This window comes from Gymnoscopelus braueri (assembly GCF_963280865.1).
Source record: "Gymnoscopelus braueri genome assembly, chromosome: 10".
Lineage (NCBI taxonomy): Eukaryota > Metazoa > Chordata > Actinopteri > Myctophiformes > Myctophidae > Gymnoscopelus > Gymnoscopelus braueri.
In genome coordinates, this window is record NC_137611.1 from 437,501 (window position 1) to 450,000 (window position 12,500).

The window sequence follows — 12,500 nt, forward strand, 5'->3', positions numbered from 1 at the left end:
TTTAATGCGCGATCATAAGGTAAGTGGAAAACGAAAGTGTTGATGAGAAATAAACACAGCCGTGCGATCACAGATTAAACAATGAAAATTCAAAAGAACGCATCAATGCGATCCTGGCACTCAAGCGATGGATTTGAAAGAACGCATCGATGCGATCTTGGCACTGTATGTGTTAAAAGACTGGTGTTCTCAGGTGGGTGTTCCACAGTTCGGGGGGCCACCAACCTACGTACCCCATGGCATGTAGGTTGGTCATGGGGGTTTTGAGGAAGTTCTAACAACAACCTAACACACACACACACACACACACACACACACACACACACACACACACACACACACACACACACACACACACACACACACACACACACACACACACACACACACACACACACACACACACACACACACACACACACACCTGTGTGTTAGCCTCCAGGTAGTTGTACAGGACGTTGACAGAGATGGTCAGGTCTCCTGTGTTGAACGGGTACTTCCTGTTCCAGCCCTGAGGTCCAAACTTCCTCCTCTCAGCCACACAGGCATGGAAATAACACAGAGAGAAGAGGAGGGTCTTAAACTCCTGTTCTCTGCTGCACTGATCCATGATCACCTATAAAACACATAATATAATATATATTATATTAATTACAATATATAAATACATGTATAAATAACACAGAGAGAAGAGGAGGGTCTTAAACTCCTGTTCTCTACTGCACTGATCCATGATCACCTATAAAACACATAATATGTACATATATAATAATATATATATAATAATAATATATAATATGTATAAACATATATATCATATATAACATATATAACATAACATATATAACATATATAACATATATAACATATATAACATATATAAAATAACATATATAACATATATAACATATGTTCCCTGCTGCACTGATCCATCCTTTTGTTCAAAACGAGCCACTCAAACTTTAGATGCCAATCTTAGCCAATCAGGATGGAATATCGAACAGATTCAAGCGTCTTGATGACTAGACCGTTGACCGTAGACTGGTCTTTACAGGTCTAGACCGTTGACCGTAGACAGGTCTTTACAGGTCTAGACCGTTGACCGTAGACAGGTCTTTACAGGTCTGTAACTCTGAGAGTGTAAACACGTTGTTTTCTACACTCTCAGAGTTAAATGAACACTGTGGATTAAACAGTGGAGATCGGGGGTTCTGTTAGTACACTCTCAGAGTTACATGAACACTGTGGATTCGGGGGTTCTGTCAGTACACTCTCAGAGTTACAGACGCCAAAGAGCAACAGAAACAGAGAAAAAGCCATTCTCTCAAAACGAATAACAAGGAAGGGAACGGGATAGTTTGTTTTACAATCACGTGACCCATAGGCGAGCGAACAGCGCCATCTAGTGGAAAACCTCTGAAAACACAAATCTCGTTGGCAAGTCTCCTTAGCCAAATATGACGAGAAACCTCGTCATTGGCAGTCAAAGAGTTAATGGACTCCTGCAGGTCCCCAGACCCACCGTTGAGCACCAGTACACACAGCACACACTCACCTGGTCAAAGTTGTCCAGAGCAGCGTGCAGGTTAGCGTGCATACCAGTAGGGGGCTCGTTGGTTATCTTTATGGCATTCTCCAAAATACCCTGAGAAACAATTCATATAAACTTCACTTTATTTACTTATTTATTACATGAAGACACTCACCAATTGTTTTTATTAATAAAAAAAAACATTGATAACATGTTGGTAGGTGCTCCAACATGTTTTACATGGGAGCACCAACATGTTTTACATGGGAGCACCAACATGTTTTACATGGGAGCTCCAACATGTTTTACATGTTGGAGCACCAACATGTTTTACATGGGAGCACCAACATGTTTTACATGGGAGCACCAACATGTTTTACATGGGAGCTCCAACATGTTTTACATGTTGGAGCACCAACATGTTTTACATGGGAGCACCAACATGTTTTACATGTTGGAGCACCAACATGTTTTACATGGGAGCTCTAACATGTTTTACATGGGAGCTCTAACATGTTTTACATGGGAGCACCAACATGTTTTACATGGGAGCACCAACATGTTTTACATGGGAGCACCAACATGTTTTACATGGGAGCACCAACATGTTTTACATGGGAGCTCTAACATGTTTTACATGTTGGAGCTCCAACATGTTTTACATGTTGGAGCACCAACATGTTTTACATGGGAGCACCAACATGTTTTACATGGGAGCACCAACATGTTTTACATGGGAGCACCAACATGTTTTACATGGGAGCACCAACATGTTTTACATGGGAGCACCAACATGTTTTACATGTTGGAGCTCCAACATGTTTTACATGGGAGCACCAACATGTTTTACATGTTGGAGCTCCAACATGTTTTACATGTTGGAGCACCAACATGTTTTACATGGGAGCACCAACATGTTTTACATGGGAGCACCAACATGTTTTACATGTTGGAGCTCCAACATGTTTTACATGTTGGAGCACCAACATGTTTTACATGGGAGCACCAACATGTTTTACATGGGAGCACCAACATGTTTTACATGGGAGCACCAACATGTTTTACATGGGAGCACCAACATGTTTTACATGGGAGCTCCAACATGTTTTACATGTTGGAGCACCAACATGTTTTACATGGGAGCACCAACATGTTTTACATGGGAGCACCAACATGTTTTACATGGGAGCACCAACATGTTTTACATGGGAGCACCAACATGTTTTACATGGGAGCACCAACATGTTTTACATGTTGGAGCTCCAACATGTTTTACATGGGAGCACCAACATGTTTTACATGTTGGAGCTCCAACATGTTTTACATGTTGGAGCTCCAACATGTTTTACATGGGAGCACCAACATGTTTTACATGTTGGAGCTCCAACATGTTTTACATGTTGGAGCTCTAACATGTTTTACATGGGAGCACCAACATGTTTTACATGTTGGAGCTCCAACATGTTTTACATGTTGGAGCACCAACATGTTTTACATGGGAGCACCAACATGTTTTACATGGGAGCTCTAACATGTTTTACATGGGAGCACCAACATGTTTTACATGGGAGCACCAACATGTTTTACATGTTGGAGCTCCAACATGTTTTACATGGGAGCACCAACATGTTTTACATGTTGGAGCTCCAACATGTTTTACATGGGAGCACCAACATGTTATACATGGGAGCACCAACATGTTTTACATGTTGGAGCTAACATGTTGGAGCTCCAACATGTTTTACATGGGAGCACCAACATGTTTTACATGAGAGCACCAACATGTTTTACATGGGAGCACCAACATGTTTTACATGAGAGCACCAACATGTCTTACATGGGAGCACCAACATGTTTTACATGTTGGAGCACCAACATGTTTTACATGGGAGCACCAACATGTTTTACATGGGAGCACCAACATGTTTTACATGGGAGCACCAACATGTTTTACATGGGAGCACCAACATGTTTTACATGAGAGCACCAACATGTTTTACATGGGAGCACCAACATGTTTTACATGTTGGAGCACCAACATGTTTTACATGGGAGCACCAACATGTTTTACATGGGAGCACCAACATGTTTTACATGGGAGCACCAACATGTTTTACATGAGAGCACCAACATGTTTTACATGGGAGCACCAACATGTTTTACATGGGAGCACCAACATGTTTTACATGGGAGCACCAACATGTTTTACATGGGAGCACCAACATGTTTTACATGGGAGCACCAACATGTTTTACATGGGAGCACCAACATGTTTTACATGGGAGCACCAACATGTTTTACATGGGAGCACCAACATGTTTTACATGGGAGCACAGTGTTTAAACAAAGTCTGCAAATACTTTGAGTTATGGACTAGTTTATAATAAGGGTAATAATAATAATAATAATAATAATAATAATAATAATAATAATAAGTGTAATAATAATAATAATAATAATAAGTGTAATAATAATAATAATATTAATAATATTAATAATAATAATAATAATAATAATAATAATAATAATAATAAGGGTAATAATAAGGGTAATAATAATAATAATAAGGGTAATAATAATAATAATAATAATAATAATAATAATAATAATAATAATAATAAATGTAATAATAAGTGTAATAATAATAATAATAATAATAATAATAATAATAACCTGAGGTATGTTGTGTTCTTGTGGGGTCAGAGCAGGCTCAGCACTCATAAACACTCTATAGTCGGGGTGACTGCCGTCACAGCAGCGGTCTAGGAGCTTCTCCAGAGAACCCAGCCAACGCCCCACAAGATGGATGTTCTGATCATAATAACAAGAAGAAGACGAAGACGAATCCACTTTATGTATAAAGCACATTTAAAACTTGAACCAAAGTGCTGTACACTCAGTAAAACATACTAAAATAAACAAGAGAACACACACAATAAACAAGACAACATTTGACACAATGCCTGGAGGAAACAGCAGCTTCTCAATCTGAGTTTTCAAACGCCAAGGAGAACAAGTGTGTTTTCAAACGTGATTTAAACACAGGTAGGGTTTGAGACGCTCTAACATGGGGTGGAAGCTCGTTCCACAGTGTGGGCGCTATGAAGGAAAATGATCTCCCCGTGTTTTCAACTTTGTTGCTGGAACCTTAAGGAGTGACTGGTCAGTCGACCTCAAGACCCTTGTAGAGTTATCGGGAGGTAGAAGTTCGGATATGTATAATGGTGCCAGCCCATTTAAAGACTTAAAGACAAACATTAAAGTCTTAAACTGAATCCTGTAACGAACAGGGAGCCAGTGTAGGGAGGCAAGAATCGGGGAGATGTGATCATATTTCCGTGCCCCTGTTAAGAGGCGAGCGGCCGTGTTTTGGACTAACTGTAGTCGTGACAAGCAGGCTTGGCTAATGCCAACATAAAGTGCATTACAGTAGTCGAGTCGGGTTGAGATAAAAGCATGGATAAGACGTTCAAAATCAGAAAGGGTTACAGCAGACTTGACTTTAGCTAAGAGCCTCAGCTGATAAAAGCTGGATTTAACAACAGAGTTAATCTGTTTGTCAAACTTAAAATCGCTGTCCAATTTGACACCAAGGTTAGTAACCACCGGTTTTAGAAATGGCTGCAGGGGGCCCAGATCCAGAGAGGAGGTGTCACAGGCGGTGCTGGGTCTGAACACCATGACCTCTGTTTTAGTTTCATTAAAGAAGAAGAAGACGACGAAGCATTTCTTTTAAAACTCAAAACGCTGCATAAAGCATCAACTTAACTCAGAGTTCAGGGATAGAAAGAGAGATAAGTGCTAGAGCCCAATGTCCCTCTTTATTATATTACTAGAGGTCCGGCCCGCTAGCCGCGCACGGGGCTCTATTATTAGGCCTACGTCGTCTCCCCTCAACCCCCCCACCCCCCCCACACCGCACACGTTCGGTCGTGTCGCCGTCTTTGTCTGTTGTTTTTAGCATAAACATGGATGGTGGCTTGTTTCTCGCGCACAATCTGGCAACACTGAATGTAGTCCAGGCTGTTTGTTGGCTAGTAGTGGTCACGTGACAACAACACACACACACACACACACACACACACACACACACACACACACACACACACACACACACACACATACACATGTCGCACAGACGCACACACATTAAAAGCCTCAACTTTTTCTTCACGGCGCTCGTGACTCAAAGTTAGGTGTTTTTGTTTGTGTGTTACGCACTGGATTGGAACTATTTTTGCAATGTTATTCTTCACAGTTGCCCTCAAAGAAAGGTCGGCCATAATATTGTTTTGTTGTTGTTGCTGGCTGGGTGAAGATCATAGTGGAAGGATGTGTGTGTGGAGATTTAACCTGCGCTGCTTGGTTGTATGCTTTATCCAACATGACAGCCATGTAAACAAAGAACGAATGTCATTTACAACTAAACGTTGCTGTCAAGAATGTTTGTGAAAACATTTGAAGTGAGAAATAGACGATGCAATAACCGAAAAGTGATTCTATTTGATCGATTGAAATAGCAAAACGCTCGCACCAAAACACAGTCGCCCCGGGGCAAATCCGGCGGTATTACAGGCAAATCGGCAGTATATAGAATGGGGGGCGAGTGTGTTTTGGGGCGAATTTTTTTTTATTGTGTCATTTGTTTTCCGAGGTGTACTTGTCCGCCCAGCCCAATACTTATGGAATACTTTGATTGCCGTAAGCAAGGAAATACTTCGTTGTGTTGTTACTTTTGGGTAAATGTATTTATGCATTTATTAAGTAGGCGTGTAATAAGCGGGATAATGGTGGTTAATCGCCCTGAAGGGCTTTAAATGTAAATAATGACCCCCATGCATTATCCCGTGCATAGGTTTGCGAGCGAACACCGCTGATTGCAATGGCCGCCGCTTCGTGTTGTTTCGGCTGTGGCCGTTGGCGTTCGGTTGTGCTGACGGTAAACGGTGCGAAAGTGTTTCCCCGTCCGGTGTGGTCGTAATGTGGTGAGTAGAATTAATTATGTTGCGAGGTGGAAAATGTGTAGTGAGCAATGAGAAGTACCCTACGCCACCCGTAAATTCAGCGTGCACGTTGTGGCTGGTGTTGTGGTGAGATGTCAGATGTAGTTGTTGTGTTTAGTCGAAATCAATGCTGTGGGTATGGCGTCAGCAGGCGAGAGGTCCAAATGAATGGAATGGCTGTGGGCGTCAGCGGCGGAAGTAGCAATTTGCCCTTTATATAAGTAGATACAGTATACATAGATATAATTTATACTGTATATATAGATATAATGTATGCATTACATATAGATAAACAGGCAGACCTGCAGAATGACCCAGTGTCCCTCTTTAGCAGCTTTCTCCATGGCCAGTTCAGCCACAGCCTCCTGACCCTGACCCAGAGACACGTTGTGGAGCTTCCCCAGGTCTATGGTGAACCCTAGTCTCCTTCCTGATGATAGAGAGACATAGAGACATTATAATGACCCAGAGACACGTTGTGGAGCTTCCCCAGGTCTATGGTGAACCCTAGTCTCCTTCCTGATGATAGAGAGACATAGAGACATTATAATGACCCAGAGACACGTTGTGGAGCTTCCCCAGGTCTATGGTGAACCCTAGTCTCCTTCCTGATGATAGAGAGACATAGAGACATTATAATGACCCAGAGACACGTTGTGGAGCTTCCCCAGGTCTATGGTGAACCCTAGTCTCCATCCTGATGATAGAGAGACATAGAGACATTATAATGACCCAGAGACATGTTGTGGAGCTTCCCCAGGTCTATGGTGAACCCTAGTCTCCATCCTGATGATAGAGAGACATAGAGACATTATAATGACCCAGAGACACGTTGTGGAGCTTCCCCAGGTCTATGGTGAACCCTAGTCTCCTTCCTGATGATAGAGAGACATAGAGACATTATAATGACCCAACCTCCTTCCTATAGAGACATAGACAATATAATGACCCAACCTCCTTCCTATAGAGACATAGACATTATAATGACCCAACCTCCTTCCTATAAAGACATAGACATTATAATGACCCAACCTCCTTCCTATAAAGACATAGACATTATAATGACCCAACCTCCTTCCTATAGAGACATAGACATTATAATGACCCAACCTCCTTCCTATAGAGACATAGACATTATAATGACCCAACCTCCTTCCTATAAAGACATAGACATTATAATGACCCAACCTCCTTCCTATAAAGACATAGACATTATAATGACCCAACCTCCTTCCTATAGAGACATAGACAATATAATGACCCAACCTCCTTCCTATAGAGACATAGACATTATAATGACCCAACCTCCTTCCTATAAAGACATAGACATTATAATGACCCAACCTCCTTCCTATAAAGACATAGACATTATAATGACCCAACCTCCTTCCTATAGAGACATAGACATTATAATGACCCAACCTCCTTCCTATAGAGACATAGACATTATAATGACCCAACCTCCTTCCTATAAAGACATAGACATTATAATGACCCAACCTCCTTCCTATAGAGACATAGACATTATAATGACCCAACCTCCTTCCTATAGAGACATAGACAATATAATGACCCAACCTCCTTCCTATAGAGACATAGACATTATAATGACCCAACCTCCTTCCTATAAAGACATAGACATTATAATGACCCAACCTCCTTCCTATAGAGACATAGACATTAAAATGACCCAACCTCCTTCCTATAGAGACATAGACATTATAATGACCCAACCTCCTTCCTATAAAGACATAGACATTATAATGACCCAACCTCCTTCCTATAGAGACTGTGGAGTATCGCTGGGAGATCGCCTGTTAGGTAAGCACCACACCTCAGAGAGGGAGCGGGACAGAGACAGAGAGAGGCTTCACAGACCCAGCAGCATGCTGGGCTGCGTCATAGAGGGGCGTTACCTACCAATTGCCCTCATGAATCAGCCCCATCTGAGCGCACCTGTGTGATCGCCTAGGTGTGGCACCAAACTACAAAACAGTCGCTCTGTCTCAGTCTCAGCCTGGCTCTCTTGGTGAACAGACGGGTGCTCAGGCGGTAAGCGATTCTCCACTGTTTTCCCTCACCACTGTGTGTGTTAGTGAAATGTAAAACTAAAGGACATTCTCTGTTATCTTCATAGGCAAACCTGCAGGAGGAATGACAACAGAGGTTATGATGAATGACCATGGAAATTAAGATACATGACAACAGAGGTTATGAAGGATGACCACAGATTAGTTATGATGTGATGCCCCGGACTCGGGAAGGAATTTATGTTGAAACGTTAATATTATTTACAAATATAAACATTGCTCTATGAGCCTGGCTGTTTCCTCCAATAAACGCCCTTGATTGGGTTTGTACCCTGACTTTTGCGTCTTGGCTTGTATCAGTTCCCCACATATGGTGGAGAATACGGGTAAAACTGATCCACGCCAATACGCACAATGATGGAGCAGGCCAATGCCTTAACGGCCCTGCTAAGAAGCCAAACTGACCTACAAACAGCGGTACAAAAGTTAATTGATAGAATCAGCCGAGAGGTAGCCAGCACTCGCGCACCACGGGAGGTGCTCACCAAACTATCCCCAGAAGATGACATCGAGGCGTACCTGGAAGTGTTCGAGCGCACCGCGGCCCGAGAGAAGTGGCTGGTAGCAGACTGGGCCTCCCTCTTGGCCCCGTTCCTCACCGGCGAGGCCCAGCGTGTCTGTCGAGACCTGACCCTCGCCGATGCCCGGGACTATCGAAAATTGAAGGAAGCTATCTTGGCCACCCAGGGCTACAGCCTACCGGCTCGTGCGCAGCGCTACCACAGCTGGGCCTACAACTCGGCCCAACCACCCCGGCCCCAGGTGGCGGCGCTCCTGCGCGCCGCGCACGGCTGGCTGACGACCGGTGGAGAGCCCCCTGTAATCGATCGACTGGTGATAGACAGATGTATCCGTTCCCTGCCGCCTGACGCCCGAAGATACGCCTCACAAGTGAGCCCGAACTCACTGGAGGCGCTGGTGGCCTTATTAGAGAACCACCAAGTGAGCGTGGACATGATGAGGACCACCCGTACCGAAGCAGCCAAAACCCCCGGTGACGAGAAGCCCGGCCGTGACCGACGGAGGTCGACGCCCCCGAACCAGTCCACCGCCCGGACCGAAGCCGCCGTCGCCGAAGGGCCCACTCGGGGCCCACACCAACGGCGCTGCTACGTCTGTGGCCAGGCGGACCACATATCCTGGACGTGCCCAGAGAGAGAGAGAGATGTCTCCATGGGGACCGCGGCCAGCTCGGACGGCACCCGGCCCTGCCTCCACACCGGTACCAGCCAGCGACGCCAGACGCGCCTGCCGGTGAAGATTGGCCGCACCGACACCCACGCCTTGCTTGACTCCGGCAGCGCCGTGACGCTCGTGCGGTCCGACCTGGCGGGGAAGCTCAGCACGACCACAGTTCCCGTGACCTGCGTGCACGGCGACGTGCGCCACTATCCCGTAACCCGGATCCACATCCAGACGCCGAGGGGAGACGCTGTGGTGCCAGCCGGCGTGGTGCCGAACCTGCCCGTACCGCTCCTAATAGGCGCGGACTGCGTCCTGTTCGCGCGCTACTGGGACCCCGGTTTGCTACGTGGGACCCCCCCCCCGCCGCCGCCGCCGCCGCCGCGCTCCGCGCTCGGGGCCTTCGGGACCGCTGCACGCCTGCCCGGCGTTCCGTGCCACCTCGCCGGGAGGCGTGAGTGACAGTACCGGGGAGTCGAGGACCCCACTGAAGCCGCGGACCCCTTCGCCGAGTTCCCTGGCGCCGAAGTACTCGAACCGCCCCGGGTCGGGGAGTTCGCCACGGCGCAATGGAGCGATCCGAATCTGGACATGGCGCGCAAGAATGTAGCCGCCATCAATGGAAAGAAATGTGACGGGGTGAGTGCACTGAATCCCCCATTCTTTCTAGTAAAAAAAGACCTATTGTATCGAGGGGTGTTAGACAAGGGGGGGGACCTAATTGAACAATTACTGGTTCCGAAGTCATATGTTTCACGGGTGTTGTACTTAGGCCACACGCACCAGTTAGGTGCACACCTTGGAGTGCAGAAGACATACGAGCGCATTTTGGCCCGCTTCTACTGGCCCGGTGTCAAGCGGGCAGTAGAAGACTTTTGCAAGGGCTGCCCTGAGTGTCAGAAAACCTCTCCACGGCCAACGTTCCATAACCCACTGGTACCACTGCCGATAATAAATGTGCCGTTCTCACGTCTGGCCATGGACATTGTGGGCCCTCTGCCAAAGTCCAGCCGGGGCCACCGTTACATACTGGTCATCCTGGACTATGCTACTAGATATCCCGAGGCCATTCCACTGCGGGCGGCCTCGGCCAAGGCGGTGGCCCATGAGTTACTCATGCTGTTTAGCCGGGTGGGAATAGCGGAGGAAGTACTGACCGATCAAGGCACATGTTTCATGTCACGAGTTATGTCACAATTGTACAAATGGTTGAAAGTGAAACGCATACGGACCTCAGTCTATCACCCCCAGACAGATGGGTTAGTCGAGAGGTTTAACCAGACGTTAAAAAAAATGTTGAAGAAACTAACTGATGTGGACGGAAAAGACTGGGACCAGTCTTTGGCTGTTTGCCATTAGGGAAGTGCCACAAGCGTCCACGGGGTTCTCGCCATTTGAATTGGTGTATGGCCGGAGACCCCGTGGGCTGCTAGACATCGCCAAGGAAGCCTGGGAGTGCCAGCCTTCCCCCCACCGCAGCGTCGTGGAGCATATCGAGCGCCTCCAGGCCCGGGCGAAGACGATATGGCCCCTGGTGCGAGAGCATATGGAGAAAGCGCAACGAGACCAGGCCCGCACCTACAACCGCGGCGCCACACTTCGCGAGTTCCAGGTGGGGGAGAAGGTCCTGGTACTGGTGCCCAGCAGCGAGTGCAAGTTCCTGGCAAAGTGGCAGGGGCCATACGAAGTCGTGGAGAAGATGGGGCCTGTGGACTATCGTGTGAGCCAGCCCGGCAGACGGAAAGGCCACCAGATATACCATGTGAACATTCTGAAGAAATGGAACTCAGCCCCTCCACTACCGCTGCCGGCGCTGATGGCCACTAGCTCCCCACAGACGCTGCCCCCGGTGCCTATCGGAGACGATCTGGCCCCCGCCCAGACTCAAGAGATCAAGGACCTGTTGGGGCGGAACCGGGACATATTCTCCGAGCTCCCCGGGCGAACCATGCTCACCCGTCATGACATACGCACGGACCCGGGCAAAGTGGTGCGCCAGCGGCCGTATAGGATCCCCGAAGCCAGACGCGTCGCCATAAAAGAGGAGGTTGCGAAGATGTTGGAGTTGGGAGTCATCGAGGAGTCCTACAGTCCCTGGTCCAGTCCGATAGTGATCGTGCCCAAACCAGACGGGACGCTGCGCTTCTGCAACGACTTTCGGAAGCTTAACGACATCTCCGCCTTCGACGCGTACCCGATGCCACGAGTAGATGAGCTCATCGAGCGCCTGGGCCCGGCTCGGTTCGTCAGCACCCTGGACCTGACCAAAGGCTACTGGCAGGTACCGCTGACGGACCGAGCCAAGGCGAAGACGGCCTTCTCCACGCCTGACGGGCTGTTCCAGTATACGGTGCTGCCCTTTGGAGTGCATGGCGCGCCCGCCACCTTCCAGTGGCTGATGGATCGGGTGCTCCGGCCTCACCGTGAATACGCAGCAGCCTACCTCGATGATATAGTTATCCACAGCCCCAGTTGGAGTCTCCATCTGCAGCACCTCCACGCCATCTTGGACCCGCTCAGACGGGCCGGACTGACGGCGAACACAAAGAAATGTCGTATCGGCCTGACGGAGACCGACTATCTCGGCTACACCATTGGACGAGGATGTGTGAGGCCCCAGACGCGCAAAGTGGAGAGGATCCGAGAGTGGCCTCGTCCCGTCACAAAAAAACTAGTAAAATCTTTTCTAGGACT

The 12,500-nt window shown here is 47.2% G+C and overlaps 1 protein-coding gene across 1 annotated transcript in view; it reads right to left on the minus strand.

The window, feature by feature from the left end:
• Positions 1-12,500, minus strand: part of dnah9l (dynein, axonemal, heavy polypeptide 9 like) — a gene marked incomplete at both ends in the record, with an annotated part of 232,995 nt that overhangs the window by 15,419 nt on the left and 205,076 nt on the right. The window contains 4 exons of the mRNA XM_080438924.1: positions 425-616; positions 1,556-1,645; positions 4,205-4,342; positions 6,837-6,964. Coding sequence (XP_080295050.1) covers positions 425-616; positions 1,556-1,645; positions 4,205-4,342; positions 6,837-6,964 — 548 coding nt within the window. The remainder of the gene's footprint in view (positions 1-424; positions 617-1,555; positions 1,646-4,204; positions 4,343-6,836; positions 6,965-12,500) is intronic.